Below are 21181 nucleotides of genomic sequence, written 5' to 3' on the forward strand. Positions count from 1 at the left end.
TCGGAAGAGGAGCAGTTGGGACTAGAACCGGTGTCCATATGGGATGCTGGCGCTTCAGGTCAGGGCTTTAACCTGCTGTGCCACAGCGCTGGCCACTAGGGTAAATATTTTTGTCTCAATGTTTCTTTTGCTTTCAGCTTTCACTTGCTTTTATCCATCATTTTATCCTCTGTTGTTTAACTCTTGCCTTCTACATTTATCCTTAGCACAAGAAAAGATATGAGTGGGTGACAGCAATTACCCTTATGAAGTGTCAATGCAGAAAGGTACTGTGGACTTCAGGAAAAATTTAAGTGTGAGCAGGGAGAAATCATGACATTTTTCAGGAGGGACTAGATGTGCATTTCCTATTGAATTGTTATTATTGCCTTCAATAATATTGCCTTCCTTTGAAGTTGCTCCTCAGTATTCCTGAGATTTTTTCATGTTGTAATATATTCCCATTAACTAATACCATCAATTTCCAAGGGATGTCTTCCATTTTCCTTCTTTCTTGTCCTAGCTACTTTAACAATTGATATTTTCTATGCATCCATATCAAGGAATTCCCCTTGCTAAGATCTTGAAATCTGGGCCAGTGGCACTATACTTTGTGAGAAATGGTGGTAGCTACTGAAAGTGTTCAATCCTGCCAGTTTTTATGGGTCCTTGTTCTTAAGAGTGCCCGTTGTATCTCACCACCATCCTTCACTGACAGTCTCCTGTTCACACTTCTTAAGGTGTTAAGGTGATAGCGCTATGTTTACTGAAAGTATAAATTAATTGGTTTGATGTTTACTGGGAGCTAACTACATTTCAGGCATGCATATGCCTAGTTACATGAGTAGATAAGACTCAGCCTGAATTTGCCCTTGTCCCCTCGCCCTGCAGACCCTTCTCTGCCCCAGTGACTTTGTGCATACACAGTTTACCTGCAGGACTGCATCAAGAAAGCAATTACAAGACAGAGTGATGAGAGTTTTGGAGGGGGGAGAGGAGGGCAGGTGTTTCACTTGGTGTGAAGATGCTGCCTGGATCGTCCACATCTCACATCAGAGTGCCTGGTTTGAGTCTCAGCTCTGCTCCCAGGTCTAGTGTCTTCCTGATGCACACCCTGGGGGGCAGTAGAAGATGACTTAAGTGGTTGGTACTTTGCCATCAATGTGGAGATCTGTATTGAGGTCATGAATCCAGCTTTGCCCTGGCCCAGTCTGAGTTGTTGTGGGCATTTGGGGAATGACCCAACAGATGTGAGTTTCTCTCTCTCTCTTTCTCTAATGAGAATAAATAAATTTTGAAAAAGAGTTCAAGGGTAAGCCAAAGTGTGTGGGAAACAGATCAGAAGGGCAGTAGCCCTTCTCAGTCATCAGGACATTCCAGAAGGGATATATTGAGACATCTTAACTAAAGGCCTTACCTAGCTATTTAATGTACCCTTATAGATTAGAAATCAGATTATTTTTTCTCAATTGACTTCCTACAATTTCCTGACATGTTTTTCTGGAGTTTCATTTTATCAGCTTAGAGAAAACTTTTAATTATGCTATCCTTGGATATGCATTGTGGTGTAGTGTGTTAAGCCACTTCTTGCAATGCTCATGTCCCAGATTAGAGTGCCTGGATCAAGTCTCACCTCCTTTTTCCATCAAGCTTCCTGCCAGTGTGCACCCCAGGAGGCAGTAGGTGATGACTCAAGTACTGGGGTTCCTGCCACCCATGTGGGAGACCTGGCTTAGCTCCTGGCTTTGGTCTGGTCCAACCCTGGCTGTTGTGGTCATTTGGGGAGTGAACCAGTGGATGGAAGATCTCTGTCTGTCTGTCTCTCCTTGTCACTCTGCTCTTTAAGTAACTAACTAACTAACTAACTAAATATAAAAAAAATCCTTGCATCAGTATCTTTACAGAAATGCATGTGGTAATAGAAGAGTGTGTTGAGATCATTCTGGAATTCTCCCTTGCTTCTGAAATTTATGAGTCAATTGAAGACTCTGTTAACAATGCAAATTGCTGGATCCCACTCCTAGAGCTTTATAAATTGCTGGGGTCAGATAATTTGCATTTTATGCCAGCAAGGCTCTTTATTCTGATCTGGGTATTGGCCACTGACTGTGGAGGATACTAGTTGCAGAAGAAAGGTGTGAACAGTTCCTTAGCTGGCTTGTCAGGCACCTTTATTTTTTATCTCAGCTGAAATCCAAACCATGCATTAAGTTTAATTTTTAAAAACTCAATAAAAGCTAGACAGACTTTTTGACTGGCCATAGGAGATTGGTTTTCAAATATAGCTACAACCATTAGAACAAGGGCACAGTTCTGGACATTTGGCATGTCCTTAAATTTATCATCAGTATTCAATGGTTATTTTGTTGTTTAACTCTTTTTGTTTTTGAGATTTTTATGTATTTATTTGGGAGGTAGTGTTATAGATAAAGAGAGGGAGAGACAGAGAGAAAAATCTTCCATCTGTTTGTTCGTTCCCCAGATGGCTGCAAAGGCCAGAGCTGTGCTGATCCAAAGCCAGAAGCCAGGAGCTTCTTCTAGGTCTCCCACATGGGTGCAGGGGCCCAAGCACTTAGGCCATCTTCTACTGCTTTCCCTGGCCATAGGAGAGAACTAGATCAGTAGTGGAGCAGCCAGGACACAAACTGGTGCCCATATGGGATGATGGCACTGCAGGAGGAGACTTAGCCCACTACGCAATGACGCTGGCCTCTGCTGTTTAACTCTTGCCTTCTACATTTATCCTTAGCACTAGAAAAGATATGAGTGAGTGACAGCAATTGCCCTTATGAAGTGTCAGTGCAGAAAGGTACTGTGGACTTCAGGAAAAATTTAAGTGTGAGCAAGGAGAAATCATGACATTTTTCAGGAGGGACTAGATGTGCATTTCCTATTGAATTGTTATTATTGCCTTCAAATCTACAGGTGCTCATATTCTGCCCTCCCCACTTCAAAGTTACTTAGTCACTTGGTCATAGCTGCAGACCAGGTATCTCTTTTCTTTAAAATGTGTTTTTGGGCTGGCGCCGCAGCTCACTAGGCTAATCCTCCGCCTTGCGGCACCGGCACACCGGATTCTAGTCCAAGTCGGGGCACCGGATTCTGTCCCGGTTGCCCCTCTTCCAGGCCAGCTCTCTGCTGTGCCCCGGGAGTGCAGTGGAGGATGGCCCAAGTGCTTGGGCCCTGCACCCCATGGGAGACCAGGAGAAGCACCTGGCTCCTGCCATCGGATCAGCGCAGTGCGCCAGCCGCAGCACGCCGGTTGCAGCGGCCATTGGAGGGTGAACCAGTGGCAAAAGGAAGACCTTTCTCTCTGTCTCTCTGTCTCACTGTCCACTCTGCCTGTCAAAAAATAAAAAATTAAAAAAAAATTAAAATGTGTTTTTGATAGCAAGTGTTCATGTCTTGGCTTTGATTACCATAATTTTATTTTTTTAATAGACCAAAGGTTTGATTTTCTGATAATAAAGGTAAAATTTACCATTGCAATGTTATAAACCTGTATTGTGGCTTTACTTTTTTTATTTTTTAAAATTTATTTATTTATTTAAAAGGCAGAGTTACAGAGAGAGGGAGAGACACAGAGGGAAAGGGAGAGAGATCTTCCATCTGCTGGTTCGTTCCCCAAATGGCCACAAGAGAGCTGGGCCGGTTTGAAGTCAGGAGCCAGGAGCTTGCTCTGAGTTCCACACATGGGTACAGGGTCCAAGCACTTGGACCATCTTCTGCTGCTTTCCCAGGCACATTATCAGGGACCTGGATTGGAAGTGGAGCAGTGAGGACTTGAACTGGCACTCATATGGGATGCTGTTAACTTAGGCAGAGGCTCAACCTGCTATTCCACATTGCCTGCCCCCATACCAAAAACCTTTTGATTTAATGTGACTAAAAGAATCTCTGTGGAGTCCCCAATTTATTAGATTGAGAAACCAGCTGACAACCTCTTTTAGAAAGTACAGGGAAGCTGAAATTTGCTAAAATTCTAGGCAAGGAGCCTAAATAGGTAAGAGCTATTTAAATTATTAATATTTTTCTAGATAAATGGGGCTTAAAATAAGTTTTGGCATTTTAAAAAAGAAAATATTGAAAGGAATCTAGTCTTTCCATGAAAATTCAGTATTGCTACTATAATCGATGATCATTTATACACACTACAAGTGTAAAGTCATTAAATCGTGTAGGTTTGGGGCTGAATTAATTGGCATGGAAACCATTAATTCAACCTTATTTCACAATTAGGAAAGTGAATATGAGGAAGATACGTGATTCAGTGACCGCGTCTGATATATTGGAGGTAGGGTGATAGGTAATGGGGAGAGTTCGTTTCCATTGTCTGTCACTGAGGAAATAGAGTTTTGGTTTAACTCTATGCTGCTTTCTTACTTTGCTCAAGGTTCCTATCCTTTCATACTTTGCTCAAGGGTCCTATCCTTTCATACTTTGCTCAAGGGTCCTATCCTACTGACCTCAGTGGGGGCAGGAAGGACTGAGAGCTGAGCCGAGTCCTCCTTCCTCAAATGGGCAGATGCTGGGAGGAAGTTGAATTGAGCAGGCAGAATCTAGCATTTAGCCAGCATGCCATCGTCCCTGTGGCAGCGATTCAGGAAAGCTGTCAGAATCCGCAAAGGCCATCATGAAATTACACAGAGACCCTGCAAGGCAGATGGAATGCAGTCATGGTGAATGCAGGAATTGGCAGCACTGCTTTGGTCTATTGATCATTTTCCAAACACACCAAGCACGCTCACATCTTCATGCCCCTGTCGCTCTGTTCTCTCTGTCTGGAGCACCCACAGGTTTCTGATGAATTAAATTCTTTTCACTCGATGGAGATAGTAGAGTGTATCATATACTCTGCAAGTTACAGAAGATGTGATTACGGTCAGCTGTATGCAGAACCAGCAGCCTGAACTTTGTTTCAGTGGCTCAGCAGGAGCCGGGCAGCATATCTGGGGAACCTCTTTATAACCAGAACAGCCAGTTCTCAAAGGACTTCATTATTAATATGGATGTTTGTATTCCAATTTTGTTTCAAGTGGAAGCTTTTAACGATGTGGCTTGTTTTCTGCTTGTTGAATTCATGCTTTATATGTGTGTTACACTCTGCCATCCTGAGTGCTTCATACTTAATGTTGTAGTTGGTCCTCAGAATAATATGTGAGCTGAATGCACTTCCAGAAGTTCATGGAAAATAGAATTGAAAGGGAAGTTTATGTTGGTACAGAGCATTTGAAATCCATGCCCTATGAGGAATCTTCAAAAGGTTTTTGGAAAACATGCATAATGAAGAAACTATGCATGGATATCATTTTTGCATCAAATACAAATAAATACATCTTTTTTATTCGATCTTCCATAAAGTTTTTGAGGTGCCCTCATGTAAATATTTATTCCGGCACAATAAAAGATGGAGCAGAGACAGAGGGAGCGTGGGTTAATTGCACCACATCAAACACGTGGTAAAAACTGAGATTTCAATTTAGATATCCCTATGCCAGTGTCCATATTATTACATCTGCTGGGGACAGTATGCTTTCACAGAAATGGCACAGGAAGGTGAAGTTCAGACTGGGTCTAAAATGTGTTAATTTTTCATACTCTAGACATTGAATAAATAATTGGTTTGGAGAAATATGAAGTGTATTCTGTTTGGGTGACAGCTTGAAATCTTTTTTTTCCCCTTTCTCAGAGAACCTCAGCCAACAAGGCCTCAGGTGCTCCTTCGTATAGCAGATGGTCCAGTTCACAGCCACATCAGGTAATATGCTCTTTTTAAGAACCTTGCCATCCTTGTTTTCCTTGAAGTGTGCTTAAACTTACAATAATTTTTATCTGGGCAATTCTGGAAGCTGTTGAGCTCTTGTCTGTTCTCACCTCAAACGTAGCTACTATGGTCAAATGGCTGTGTACTTAGGTCGTTATTGGATATGATTCTCTGTTCCTATTTAAGGTTAGGGTTTATGAGGATGATGGTGATGAAAAGGTAAGGAGCCTGGAAAATGCTGAAGCTCCTTGTCCCTTCGTAATGAATGGCATAGATAAAACCAATCGATTATTGGAAGTGTAGTTTGTCTTGTTTTCCTTCAGCAGAAGATTATCCCTTCGGGCTCTTTTATTCCTGAAAATTGTGTGTGCACCCTCATATATCTGGTATCTTTGTGAGGTTGAGCACCAATACACTTAGACAAGGTCCTAGTGTTACAAAGAATAATTCTTTTTCATAGTTATTCAGGCTGCACAACAACCTCTATTTAGGTCAATAAACACTGAACAATGTTTTGCCTCTTTAGAGGAAGTTAAGCCAGCAGACTGCTGTCTTATGTCTTAGTATATACAGAACAGATATTTTCTGTGAGTGAGCAGGGACCACGTGGGCTTCTAGGTGCTTGTGTCTTCTGCTTTTGGAAGCATCATGTGCTGAGAACACTGACTTTGGTCTCTAAGAGCTGAGTAGGATGTGCCTTCAAATCACCTGTCTGTTATGAGGTCAAGAGGAGGTAAAATCCCATTTTGTGTTGTGGGTCAGAACACTCTTACTATGACTGTAGAAGAAGCATATAATAAACGTTTCATATCACCATTGCCCCCCCCCCATTTTATTGACATTCGAGGGAAATTTAGCATAGGTGCTTACTCCCCTATTGGCATAATGTGAGAACTCCTTTGTATGCTTCTTTGTCATCTTTCTTTTTTGAAGTCAGAAATTGGCTTTTATCAATAATTACATTAAAGAAAATCAATGAGAAGAATGATTTCTTCCATTGTGCATTATTTTATCACAGCACCTCTTCTGGTATTAAATTGCTTGGTGAGAAGGAAAGTAGAGGTGGTGACTTGGTCTGCAGTTGCATCAGCTCTATGAGGATGCTGTAGTTTCTGGTAACTTTGGAAGGATGTCCCTGTTTCACAAGTGTGAGCAGAGAAAGGTGGTAGTATGAAACACTGCAGTGGCTCCAGTAAGCAGAGATTGCTTTGAATATCCAGGTTTTTACTGTCTCCATTGTAGACACAACCAACTAATGTACATAAAGAGGTGCATCAGTATTTCTTATAATGTACATAAAGATGTACATCAGTATTTCTTAGTTCTATTCTTGAACTGTATGGGGACTGAATTCAGCAGGTCACCACCCTTGTCTTTAGAGACTTGCTAATCTAATCTTTCATAGCCTAAGGAATACAAGACCCAGAGATTGCATTGTGCAAGATTACACGAATCTTGTTGCCCTAGGATTCTATGTTTTCCCCAAAAATCATTGAGTTCTTTCCCCAATTATTTATTTATTTGAAAGACTGAGTGATGGAAAAAGAGAAAGAGATCTTCTGTCTACTTGTTTACTTTCCTTTCAAATGCCTGCCATCAGGAGCACCATCTGGGTCTCCCACATGAGCGACAGGAACCCAAGTACCTGGGTTATCATCTGCCATGCCCCAGGCACATTAGCAGGAAGCTAAATGGGAAATGGAGGTGAGACTCCATTCCAGGCATTCTAATATGGAATGTGGGCATCCCAGGTTGTGGCCAAACCAGCAGTGCCACTTCCCACCCCTCATTCAGTGTTCCAAGTTAATAAGATTCTTTTGGGACCTTCTCAGTGAGATAATCTCAAGTCATTATTCTTTGAATATGTGCTGGGCTTGGAAAACATTTCTCATGATCCTATGAAATATAAAAAGTGAAGATAGAGTTATATTTGGGGTAGTCCTGAATTCCAACAATACATCCTTTCAGTTTTATACCCTAGGAAAATTAAAATGCTGACCATCCTGTTCACACTTCTCAGTATTTTTTTTCTGTGAATACTTAAAAATCTGTTAAACCCCAGAGAAAGAGCTTCCGAAAATGGGCTTCGTTTTAACTCTTTCATGCTTTGGAAGAAGTGTGGTTATGCTGGGGGAACTGCAACTGTGGCAATGCCTTTTGGATTGGAGCATATAACTGCATATCATTTCCAAATGGCCCTCTGATTGGAACTCGTATTTGTACCATCTTATTTGTACTGAGGGTTCCTTTTAATTCTAAGTGAAAGGAGTGGCACTGTTTTCTGTGGTACTGGGCATCTGCCCATTTGCTCTCAGTTCCTTTCCATGCCTGACCTTTGGCTCCTACTTCCTCAGACTCCCTTGCTAGCTGACTCCCTTGCTATGGTTCCTCCCAATAAGAGAAGTTAAGAGTAGGAAAGAGCAGGGAGGGGAGATGAAAATATCTATGATATGAGCCTCCAGGCGCAGTCCCTATGAGGCGGGAATTGTGTTTGTGGACTCTGGTACAATTCTCTGTCCAGTCCTGGTGTGGTGAGAGGTGCGTGTGGAGGGGTAGCAACTTTCCTCACTCTTCTCTTTTTTTGTTTTCAGCTCTCCCAACCATATAACGAGTTTGCTGTATTAAATCCCTTCTTGTGGATTTCTTGGGGTGGACTCTGTTTTCTGGGCGTTCTTGCAACTATTTTCTTGCTAATACACCTCCTATGACATGATGTACTTCTTTCGTTTCCATAACAGTGACTTTTCATTTCAGAAATATTATGGGAGTATTTACAGGATCACTCGCCTTGCAGCTGCTGAAAACTCAGTGATGTAGTCCCCTGAGCTGGCCTAGTGGGTGGTAATCCTTTTATACCCCTATCCCACACAGAATAATTATTTCTCTTCTTTGTTACTTGTGCTCTAATCCTTTCCTTTTAAATTTGTGTTTATTGAAAAAAAAACCTTTGTCTTTTGTGTTTGCAATATAATAGGCTTATGGGCTCGGTCTTTGAAAACACCTACACAGATTCTCAGCCTGAGATTCAAGGTACTACTGCCAGCTCCTTCTCCAGCCCCCAGCTCCTTGTCCTCTTCTGAGTTTTGGTATCAGATCATTTTTTGTTAAAAAGTCGGAGATTCATATTCTGTAGAGTCCAGATAAATCTTACCCGTTTCTTTTCAGTATATGCGAACCTCAAATAAACACACAGATCTAGTAATGAGTAAATCAGTACATAAGTAGGCACCTTTGGTTTTTAAAACTGCATTCATTTGAGAATTAATATCATTATCATTGCCATTTCTTCACAGTCATTATCATCTTTGCTGACGTTTATTAGATGTTTACTCTGTGGTGGCTGCTAATTTCTTTGCATGCACTATCTCATTTAATGTTCTCAATCTGTCAAATACTATGACAAATGCAGTATTTTACAGATGCAAGACCTGACAACCAGAACATTTAATTATCGTGTTCAATGACACAGGGTTAGTTCTGTCAGATTCCAGAGCCCTGGTTTCTTGACCAATATCAATATTATCTGTGGAAAGTATTTAGAGTAATTTAAGGCCATTGAAAACCATTTTAATCAATAGGTAGGTTTTAAGATGACTGTAACCTGATGTTTTGACCTTTGGGCACTATTTCTACTCTGCAATTGTTTTTCCGTGAATAATTTTCTTTGTTGAGTGGCCTTACATCCACTCAAATATGGGTCAGTCTATTGCAAAGCAAAAACAAAAACAAAAAAAAGCTTTCAAAACATGGAGGTTAAAATATTTAAAAACGCACTGGTTGGTGCTTTATTTGGGATAATTTGAAAACATATTTGTAAGAAAATGGCATTTCTTCCCATTGTTTCAAAATTAGTAAGTAATGAAAAATAGTTTTATATGCTTACAAATATCTGTATCAAATAAAGTAGTCATTATCAATTGTACTTCATTTGAATAAACAGACAAGTGAGAGTGGTGACCAGTTGACTGTATTTTCAAATTTAAACAAAATGAGAAATTGAAATCATGATGAGTTTTCTGTGGATATTGTGCACTTCATTTTAGAAAAGTTTCTTAGTCCCCATCACATCTTCCCTCTCATAATCACAAAATTTCTTATGAATATTAAATATTCTCCTATGCCTGAGAAATAAAAAGTTTTTCCTTTGAATAATTAGCACCAACCGAAACATGGTGTCTTTAAAACCCTCAGTGTGAAATTTGGGTCAATAATGATCCATTAGTTGATTGATGATTCTTTAGGCCTTTAATAAACTATCTGTTTGCATTAGTTCTTAATAGGTGAGAACTTTAAACCTCATCTCATTAAAAGGGTAAACCAGTGAATTAAAAAAAAAGTAAAGTATACATTTAGTTGAGGAATACAAAATGACTCAAGAGAATTCAAGTAGATAGTCCAATGTCATTATTTTTCTAAGGGCAGATAGAACTGATGGAGTTTAAGGCTGACAGCATGTACATGTTTCAAGTATTTGGTGTTAAACAAGGGAAGAAGAGGGTATTTTCTTGTTTTACTATGTTTGTGTAGTAAGAGAAAGAAGAGTGTAGCTTACTGGGAGATTAAAAAGCTACTGTTCATAGTTTGTACTTTTCCTGGATTGTTTTATATATATTTTCATACATGTGTATCTAGTACTCAGCATGGAGTAGGAACTCATAAAGCATTGTTCAATGAATGAGTGACTGATACGAAATACAGCAGTGATAGAATTTGGAAAGGGGAACTCTAGTCTGTTTTTATTTTTCCTTTCCTCAATTAGTTTCCAACTCGTCCTTAACTGAAGCTCACATCAAAGCTTGTGATTTTGAACAGACTGAAGTAGAATGCATGTTGTGTCATCTCTGACTGGGTAAAATCACCGTCACACCTTGAGCATTGTGGTGAGGGAAATCGAGGCTTCCGGAGATCATGATAGTCTTCCCTCTGAACCGCTGGACAGTCTCGGTGCCGTCCATGTTATTTATTTTGGATTAATGTGGCAGCTGTGAAATTTTCCTGATGAACCATCACTGTTGAGCATATGTGTGAGTGCTTGGTGCTGTGATGCTCATGGAAACAAATGTGAATTTCATGTATTCTGGCTCCGGGACAAAAACTGACACCTTTTATCTATGTGGGTCTTTGGATTGTATGTCTGTAATTTAAGAACACAGAAAAGTATTGTTTCTATCTGTGTCTATGTTTCCAGAAGAGTCATGCCCACCAGCCAAAGACCATCAGGAACATACATGTGTTCAACCAAACTTGTGCTGATAACTTGCTGCTGTGGTCTGAATAGGTCCTCCCAAAATTCATATTGAAACGTTGCTGCCAAGGTGATAGTATTGACAGGCGGGGACTTGAGGAGGCGATTATGTTATGATGGTCAGCGCACTCCAGAATGGGGTTACTTATAAAAGGACTAAAGAAGTGGTGTGGCTCTGTGCTTTTCTGTTCTTCCCATCATGTGAAGACAGAATCTTCATCTTCTTGGAAAGACATGGCAATCAGATGTCATCTTGGAAATAGAGACCAGTCCCTTATCAGGTGCTGAACCTGCTGACATCGTGTGATCTTGAACTTCCAGCTTCCAGAACTGTGAGTCTATAAATATCTGTTCTGCATAAATTACTCTGTCTAAGATATTTTGTTATAGCAGCACAAAGAGACTTGGACATTGGTACTGACATGTGGGATGTTACTGTAAGTGTAACAAATACCTAAAATGTGGAATTGGCTTTGGAACTCAGTAATAGGGAGAATGGAGACAATTTGTAGAAACACACTAGAAAAAGTTTCAGGTATTTTGTTATAGCAGCACAAAAAGACTCAGATATTGCTTTATTAACTGCTGTTTGCAAGAGTAAAGAAGACAGTACAACATGGCAAATGCAGGGGCTCTGAGTAAGAGGATACTGTTTAAAGGGGCTGGTTAGGGGATTTATATCTCAGTTAGATGACATTTGTAACAAACAAAAAAGTTTGGTTGCTGTTAGGAAGGAAGGGAGTGGGATTCTTTGGTATTGTAATACTTTTATTGAGGAGAGAGTAGTGTAATGGGGCTAAAAGTGTTAAGTGGTTAAGAAGCAATAGCCCCCAGTATTACCTGGTCAAGAGGAGTGTTTGATCATTTGGTGATATGGATATGGTCTTTTGTCTTTGTTTGGACATGACTATGGAGTGATCTTGTTGTCATTTTCAATTAGGATTATAAAATGATTTCTCAGATCTAATATTGTACTTATAAATGTCTTTTGTTAAGGAGTCAATCCTAAGCCCTCTACTTTAGACAGCTGTTGTATATACACACATGTTTTATATGGTTGGCTATACAAAGGGAAATGCCTGCCCTGCTCGGCCTGATATTTATCTGTCCTGAGAACTTGCATTCATATATTTGAGAATCTGACCAGAATAGCAAAGTGGTTATGTTCTCAACCAGAGTTGACACTGAATTGATATCTTAGCATTCTTAATATAGAGAGTAGGGGAGATCTGAAATGCCAGTTCTTACTCATTTGCAAGCTATCACATCTCATTTATAGTTTATTTTAGAGGTTGTGGGAACACAAAGTTGTGTAACATAAAGCCTTACAAATTTGAAGTTTCATCGGAAAATGAAATAAATGGAGTATAGGAAATTAGGGTCTGATTTAATGAAATGCCTGATTACTGACACCTGTCTCCCTAGTGAACGCTCCTCCTAGTACTCACACTTCTGCGTACGTTCCTCTTTAGGCACTGGAGTTTAACTGGCTCCGTGACTACCTTTTGACCAGTAGAGTACAGGGGAAGATGATACTGTAGGATGTCAAAGGCTAAGTGCTAACTTGGCTTGTCATTTGGACCTTGAGGTCTTGGAATTTGCACTGTGGGGCAAGATTTGTGTCATGTTGAAGCCTCTCTTTCCTGAGAATGCTATGCTGTGTGGAAGCCCAAGCTAGGCTTGTGGAGGGGTCATGTGGGAAGATATATTTGGCCAGCCCCCACCCCCAGCCGTTTCAGCCTTCACAACAAAGGTGCAGAATCTATAAAAAAGAACCCCAGTGAAATCTCCTAGCCGAGACTTGCTGGTCGTTTGTTGTGCAGGAATAGATAACTGAATCAATGATTCATCTTCTAATAAACTTTACTGTTGTCCACAGTAATGACATTAGTTGATTTTCTGCTGCTCTAACAAAATAATCAAGACTGAGAAGATTAGAAAGAGAAGAGGTTTGTTTAGCTCGTAGTTCTGTAGGTACAAGAGCATGATGCTAGCATCTGCATCACTTCTGGTGAGGGCCTCATGGCAAATGACATTGCATGGTGGGTTGTGTGGGAGAGAGTGAGGAACATAGTGATTCTTCCCTCCCTACTCTCCCTCCTACAGTTCTTCCTCCTCACTCTCTCCTATTCCCATTCTTATTTATTACTATGATCTATTTTCAATTAACTTTACACATACAAGATTAACCCAACACTAAATACAGAGTTTAACAAATAGCAAGAAAAAAACTATTCTTCAATAGTTGAGACAAGGTCTGTTACAAGTCATCACATCACAAAGTATCAATTACACTTCTATAGATTACTTTTTAGGGGCTCTATTAGTTACCACAGATCAGGGAAAACATATGGTATTTCTCTTTTGGGGACTGGATTATTTCACTATGTATAATATATTCTGGTAGAATCCATTTTGTTGAAAATGACAGGATTTCCTTTTTCTTTTTTTACTGCTGTGTAGTATTCCATGGTGTATATATCCCATAATTTCTTTACCCAGTCTTCAGCTGATAAGCATCTAGGTTGATTCCATATCTTAGTTATTGTGAATTGAGCTGTGATAAACATAGGGATTCAGATGACCCTTTCATATGCTGATTTCATTTCCCTTGGGTAGATTTCCAGGAGTGGGATGCATGTGTCATGTGGTAGGTCTATATTCAGATTTTTGAGATATCTCCATTCTCTGTACTGTCTTCCGCAGTGGCTGGACCAGTTTACATCCCCACCAAAAATGGATTAGGGTACCTTTTCCCCCACATCCTTACCAGCATTTACCATCCCATTCTAACTGGGATGAGGTGAAACATTGTGGTTTTGATTTGCATTTCCCTGGCAGTTAGTGATCCTGAGCATTTTTTCTTGTAGCTATTGACAATTTGAATTTTCTCTTTTGAAAAATGCATGTTCAAGTCTTTTGCCCATTTCTTAATTGGATTGTTTGTTTTATTTTTGATGAGTTTCTGGAGCTCTTTATAGATCTGGATATTAATCCTTTATCAGTTGCATAGTTTGCAAATAATTTCTCCCATTCTGTCTGGTGCCTCTTCACTTGATGAATGTTTCTTCTGCTGTTTAGAAGCTTCTCAATTTGATGTAATCCAGTTTGTCAATTTTGGATTTGATTGCCTGTGCCTCTGGGTTTTTTTTCCAAGAATTGTTTGTCTATGCCAATGTCTTGCAGGGTTTCACCAATGTTCTCTAGTAATTTGATGGTATCAGGTCATAGATTTTTTTCTTTTATCCACTTTGAGAGGATTTTTGTATAAGATGTAAGGTAGGGGGTCTTCCTTCACACTACCACATGGAGATCCAGTTTTCCCACTAACAATTATTAGAGAGACTGTCCTGCTCCAGGAATTGGTTTTAGCTCCTTTATGAAAGATAAGTTGATTGTAGATGTGTACACCAATTTCCGGCATTTCTATTCTGTTCCACTGGTCTATCCATCTGTTTTTGTGCCAGTACCAGGCTGTTTTGTTTATAACTGCCCTGTATTATGTCTTGAAATCTGTTATTGTGATTCTTCTGGCTTTGTTTTTGTTGCATAATGTTTCTTTAGCTGTTCAGGGTCTCCTGTGTTTCCATATGAATTTCAGCATCATTTTTTTTTCTCAATTTGAGAAGAATATCTTTAATATTTTGATTGGCATCACATTGAATCTGTAAATTGCTTTTGGTAGTATGGACATTTTGATAATATTGGTTCTTCCAATCCATGAACATGGAAAAATTTTCCATTTTTTGTGTCTTCTTCTATTTCTTTCCTTAATGTTTTGTAGTTTTCATTTTAAGGATCTTTGATGTCCTTGCCTAAATTTATTTCAAGGTATATAATTCTTTTTGGAGCTACAGTGAATGGGACTAATGTTAGAAATTCTTTCTCAGCCATGGCATTGTCTGTGTATACAAAGGCTATTCATTTTAGTGTGTTGCTTTTATATCCTGCCACTTTAACAGACTCTTTTATGAGTTCCAATAGTCTCTTCGTGGAGTCTTTTGAATCCCCTATATATAGAATTAATTATGTCATCTGCAAATAGGGATACTTTTACTTCCTCCTTCCCAACTTGTACCCCTTTGGTTTCTTTTTCTTGCCTAATGGCTTTGGCTAAAACTTCCAGGACTATATTGAATAGCAAGGGTGAGAGTGGGCACCCTTGTCTGGTGCTAGATCTTAGTGGGAATGCTCCCAACTTTTCCGCATTCAATAGGATTTTGGCCATATGTTTGCCATAAATTGCCTTGATTGTGTTGAGAAATGTTCCTTCTAAACCCAATTTGCTTTGAGTTTTCATCATGAAAGGATGTTGTATTTTATCAAATGCTTTCTCTGCATCTATTGAGATAACTGTATGGTTTTTGTTTTTCAGTTTGTTAATGCAATGTATAACATGGATTGATTTGTGAATGTTGACATCCTGTGTACCAGGCACAAATCTCACTTGGTTTGGGTGAATGATCTTTATGGTGTGTTTTGGGTTATATTGGTTAGTATTTTGTTGAGGATTTTTCTCTATCTCTGTTGTATCTTTTTCTGGTTTAGGAATTAAGGTGATACAAGTTTCATAGACTTAATTTGGGAGGATTCCTTCCCTTTCAATTGTTTTGAGTTGCTTGGGAAGAAGTGGAGTTAATTCTTTTTTAAACTTCTGGTAGAATTTAGCAGTGAGGCCATCCGGTCCTGGGCTTTTCTTCATTGGGAGGGTCTTTATTACTGATTCAATTTCTGTCTTGGTTATTGGTCTTTTAAGGTTATCTATGTCTTCATGGCTTAGTTTTTAGGTTGTATGTGTACAGGAATCTATCCGTTATCTTCTAAGTTTCACAATTTTGTGCCATAGTGGTCTTTGTAGTAATTCCTGATGATTCCTTTTATTTCTGTGGTATTTGTTGCTATATTTCCTTTTTTATCTCTAATGTTATTGATTTGGGTTTTCTTCCTCTTTTTTGGGGGGTTAGCTGGGTCAATGGTGTATCAATTTTGTTTATTTTTTCAAAAAACTAGCTTTTCATTTAGACTATTTTTGTATTAATTTTTTTATTCTCTAACTTTAATTATTTCTTTTCTGATACTATTCTTGGGTTTAGTTTGCTGTTGTTTTTCTAGGTCCCTGAGACACTTTGATAACTCACTTATTTGGTGCCTTTACAATTTCTTGATGTAGGAACCAATTTCTGTAAACTTTCCTCTTAACACTGCTTTTACTCTATATCCTGTGAATTTCGTTTTGTTGTATTGTCATCTTCATTCCTTTCCAGAAATTTTTTGATTACTCTTTTGATTTCCTCTATGAACATTGTTCCTTCAGTAGTATGTTTTTCAGTCTCCATTTGTTTGCATATGCTCTAGAGATTCTTGAGTTTTGATTGTCTTCTAACCTGATTATTATTTATTTTGCCTCATTGAGTATGTTGTTAAGACTTTCCCCCTCCTTTTTTATTTGATCTACTGCATCCTTCATTTCTAATATTTCATTTTGATTTCTCTTTAGAATCTCAATTTCATGGGAAATATTTTCATCATGTCATGTATGGATTTCTTTAATTTGTAGATTTGCTTATTACTTCTAAGTGTTCCTATGATCAATTTTTTTTAATTCCATTTCTGGCATTTCTTGAATCTCTTCATCTTCACATTCTGGTGTTGAAGGGTTCTTGTGTTCCTTTTGGGACATTATGTTCTCTTCCTTATTCTTGTGTTTTCAACTTCTGCTTTTATTTTTAGGTATTTGTGAAGGTACTTGTAGGTTTTCTTTTTCCTCTGGTGGGTTTTATCATTGGACTATGCCTCTGTAGGTTAGTGGAGTGCCTGTTCTTTCAGAGAATACCCAGATGTATGTACTGGGTGAGGCCAGGGAACATGTTCAGTGCTCCAGGGTGAATGGAGTGTTCAAGGTGACACTTAGTTTGGCATGGTACATTTTTTTTTTTTTATCAGAGGGGAGAGTTTGATCAACTTTGTTGGCATAGTCTCACACTCACCTCCTCTCCTTCATGGCAGCCAATGCCCAGGAGCTGGCCCCAGTGGGTGCAATATTTATCCAAAACAACACAAAGGATCCATGCAGTTTTTGTTGTGAGCACGGATTCTTCAGCAATGACCCTACCCAGGCTATCAGTGAGCCCCGAGTATGTGGATATGCCCACAGTGACTGCCCAGAGACCCTGCCACACCCTTTGCCCTCCCAGATAGCCACAGTGTTTTCCCAGTCCCATCACACAAGGCTTCCACAGTCATGGGAGATGCCCAGCCTCTGTCAGTTCTCCCAGACTCAGGCATCTCCTCTTGGCTGATTGTTGGGCACATGGACACAAGCTGGTGCAGCTGTTACATATGTCCAAAATGGCCCCCACCCTCTCTCAGTTAGAGGATGCCATTGTCAGGTGGTCATGGAGAGAAAAAAATGTGCTTTTTCCCTCTAGGTTAGCAGGTATGCTGTTCCCACTCTAAGCCAGATTCATGCCAGGCTCTTCCTGCAGCTTTAGCACCAGTGGCTTGGGCCATTGCAGTCTGGTGTCACCTCACTTTCCAAAGCTGATACTGAGGCTCTCATCTGCTGGGGTCCTATGTTGTGTAGATGTTCATGCTGCATACCCACACCTTCCATATAGATTCACAGCATCCAGCTTACTTGCATGGAGTTTCCACTGAAGTTTTCTCCCTGAGAGTCCACTCACTTTCCAACTATCTTCCTCTAGACTGAGCAGTAAGCTTCCTCCCTATTCTGCCATCTTTGCATCTCTGGCATTTCTTTTTTACACATTTTAGGATGCTTTCATTATGTGTTACTTTTGAAAATATGACTATAATATGTCATTTTGAGAATTATGTCTGATCATGTCTATTTGGGGTTCTATTTGATTCCTTATTCAATATCCATATCTTTCTTCAAATTAGGAAATTTTTCTGTTATTATTTCTTTGAGTAGGTTTTCTAAGCCACTCCTTTTCCCATATCCTCAGAAACTCCTTAGACTCATACATTTGGTCCCTTGATGGTATCTCACAGTTCCTGAGCAATGTTTTCAGATTTTCTAGATTTTTCTTCTGTGTATGCTTTTTTTTTTTTTTTTTTTTTTTTTTGTCTGACTGAGGTAGTTCAATAGACTTGCCTTCTAGATCACATATTCTTTCTTCTTTTTCACCAAGTCTGATGTTAAGGCTTTCTGCTATATTTTTAAATCTAACTTACTGGATATTTCATTTCTTATATTTCTCTTTAGATTTTTTCAATGTATCTATCTTTCTGCTGAATTTTTCATGCATGTCATGTACTTATAACTTAGTTTCATTGAACTGTTTCTCTATATTTTTAGTATCTTTATAATTTTTCTTTTGTATTTTTTCAAGTGTTTCATCAATCTTCCCTTCTTCAACAGTCCAATATTAATGTATTATTGTGTTCCTTTTGGCAAGTCATATTGTCTTCCTTGTTCATGTTGGTTCTGTTTCTGTGTTGATTTTTGCACATATGTAATATATTTTGTTTCTGTTTCTTCTGGAGGATTTTTTTTTTTTTTAATTGAGGGCTTTATTCCTGGAGCTTTGTTTCTGGTGCTCAGTGGAGTGTATACAGCTTACACTTGAGCTCTCTGGGTGAGGCCAGAGAGTTCTGGCTGCTGTTTGTGGGTTGGGCAAGAGTCCTATTTGTTACCCAATATGGGCGTGGTAGAGTGCCTCTGGCTACAGTCAGTGGGGAAGTATAAGTTGGAGCCAGCAGGTGTCCCAACTTTTCTCTGTGTTAGGGTGAATCAGATTAATCACAGCTAAGAGTGAGATCACAGTGCCAGTGTACTCCACTCACACAGCCATGAGGACTGCACAGAGTACCAAGTCACTCCTTAGTATGTCCTGACACCACTGCGGGATCTCTTCCCATTGTGCAGGGTGTTCTGAATCTCCACAGCAATACTGGACAGGTACATGGTAGGCCAACCACAACCTGTAATTTTCTTATCTCTGGAAATTATGCCCCAAATTCCCACAGTAACAGGGTACAATGGGTCTACTCCCTGCCTCACAAGTTCCCCTGTCTCTGGCTCTGGTGGCTTGGGTAACAGTAGGACTGCTTGCTGTACCCTGAGTCAGAGCAGAGCATGAACTCTACCACAGCAATACCTTCTCTGAGAGGAGGCTATGTGATTTCACCTTAGCAAGCCAAGTAGCTGCTCAGACCCACTGTAAGCTCCTCAGGTTGGATTTGAACTCAGTGGGGACTGTGGAATTCTCTCTCAGTTAAAGTTGCCAGTGATGTGGGCCGTGGCCACTTCTTCCTCCCTTGTGTTTCCCAGCTGGGAGCCAGTTGTGTAAATGCAGGGGTGGCTGACAGTGCTGAGTGTCCTTTCTCTTCACTGTTCCACAGTCTCTGTTCTGTTCTGCCGATTTTTCACTGAAAATTTCTCTCAGTCATCTCCCCTGGGAACATGGTTCTTCCCTTGTTTTCCTGTTGTCTTTCTGTGGCTGAGGTCAGTGTGGCTTCTCACTATTCAGCCATCTTGGATCTCCCCTAAACCCACCTTTGAAGTAACTAACCCTCTCTCATGGGAAATACATTAATCCTTCATGAAGATGAAGCCTTCATGACCTAATTATGGTTTAAAGTTCTCATTATCTCTTGACATGATTACATGGAGGACTTAATGTCAATGTCAGTTTTGGTGGAAATAATATCTAAACCATCACAAATGGGTACTAAACCATTACTATAATAACCATTTTACTGTCTATCTGTATCCTATCACATCATGTATATCCCTTAAATATACAAAATAAAATTTATCTTTAAAACAAGGTCAGTCATACTGGTTTCAATGAATTGTTAATATTTATTTGCATTAATCATGCCTCCTATATGAAAATGAATACTATTTAGTACTAGAAAATTTAGACAAATTTTATCTTGCAATACTCTTTTCATTGTTCATTTGCTGAACAAATATTTCCAGACACCTCAATGACATTTTAAATCTCATTTAGTGTTCACTCAGATTCTGGGATTTAAGAGCCCAGAAACCAAGAGCTGCATTTTCCTTGCAGTGTTGTCCGTAGCTGTGGTTGGCAATCATGGAGAAAGAAATACCACCCACCCCAGTTATTCCCCTGCTTGCTCTGTCTCCCTGCAGGCAGATGGGGCCATATGGCTTTTGGTTTAAGAACTAGAAGGACTGATTTTTCTTTCTCTATTTCCTGGCATAGGGATAAAGTAAGCCATATGTTCCAAATGATGCCATTACTGGATGGTAGAGTCTACACCAGCCTGGTTCCCTGGGTGGATGAGGGGAGCACAGTCTAATGCTAATTCTTGACAGGTAATACCATGAGTGAAAAACAAACCTTTGCCATTCTTAAACCACTGAGACTTGGGTTAAGTTGTATCTGTAGGATAGATTAAGCATTTTTGCCCAATACAGAAGTCTTAATGTCCTCTGAGCTCCAGCACACTTACCTCAAACCATTCAAAGTCAACTTGAAATTTAAATAAAAATAATGTGAATTCTATGTAAAGAGAACTTCAAAACTGAATTTCTGATTTGTTCTTCAGATAGATTTCTCTCCATAAATCTTTCAATACATAAATCCTAATAGCACTATTTACTTACCTGAGTAATTTGAGACTACTTGACACTCAAGTCATTCTCACAAGTTGTTTTCCTTTTTATTTTTAATAGTAACTTACTTTTCTATTTCTATAAGGGGAACAAATGTCATGTATTTCATCCATACAGATTTAAGAGCACAACAATACTTCCTACCCTTTGCTCCTACTTTCCCTCCTCCTTCTCATTCATTTTTACAGTGACATGCTTTCAGTTTATTTTATAATCACAAGCTTAACCCTCCACTAAATAAAGAATTCAACAAGTAGTAAGTAGAAAAACCACTGTTTTTCAAGATTGTAGACAATGGCTATAAATAATAAATCTCAAGATGTCAGTTTCCTTGATATGTATTTTTATACTCTGTATATTAATTGGCACAAATCAAGGAAAACATATGATATTTGTCTTTTTGCTATGGGAGCATAATGGTCTACAATTGTATCCATTTTGTAGCCAAAGACAGGATTTCATTCTTTTTTATGGCTGAGTAACATTCCATCATGTATATATGCCATAATTTCTTTATCTAGTCATCAGTTGATGGGCATCTGGGCCTCTGGGTTGATTCCATAACTTAGCTGTTGTGAGT

The 21181-nt window shown here is 39.3% G+C and overlaps 1 protein-coding gene across 10 annotated transcripts in view; it reads left to right on the forward strand.

Moving 5' to 3' along the window:
* RBMS3 (RNA binding motif single stranded interacting protein 3) overlaps positions 1 to 21181 on the forward strand; it is a 1620164-nt gene that overhangs the window by 315473 nt on the left and 1283510 nt on the right. For all 10 annotated transcript variants that reach the window (XM_051858893.3, XM_089331200.1, XM_070072889.2 and 7 more), the window contains one exon: positions 5669 to 5737. In XM_051858893.3, coding sequence (XP_051714853.1) covers positions 5669 to 5737 — 69 coding nt within the window. The remainder of the gene's footprint in view (positions 1 to 5668; positions 5738 to 21181) is intronic.

Source organism: Oryctolagus cuniculus, chromosome 4 (assembly GCF_051225735.1).
Source record: "Oryctolagus cuniculus isolate XC-2025 breed Fujian yellow rabbit chromosome 4, ASM5122573v1, whole genome shotgun sequence".
Classification (NCBI taxonomy): domain Eukaryota; kingdom Metazoa; phylum Chordata; class Mammalia; order Lagomorpha; family Leporidae; genus Oryctolagus; species Oryctolagus cuniculus.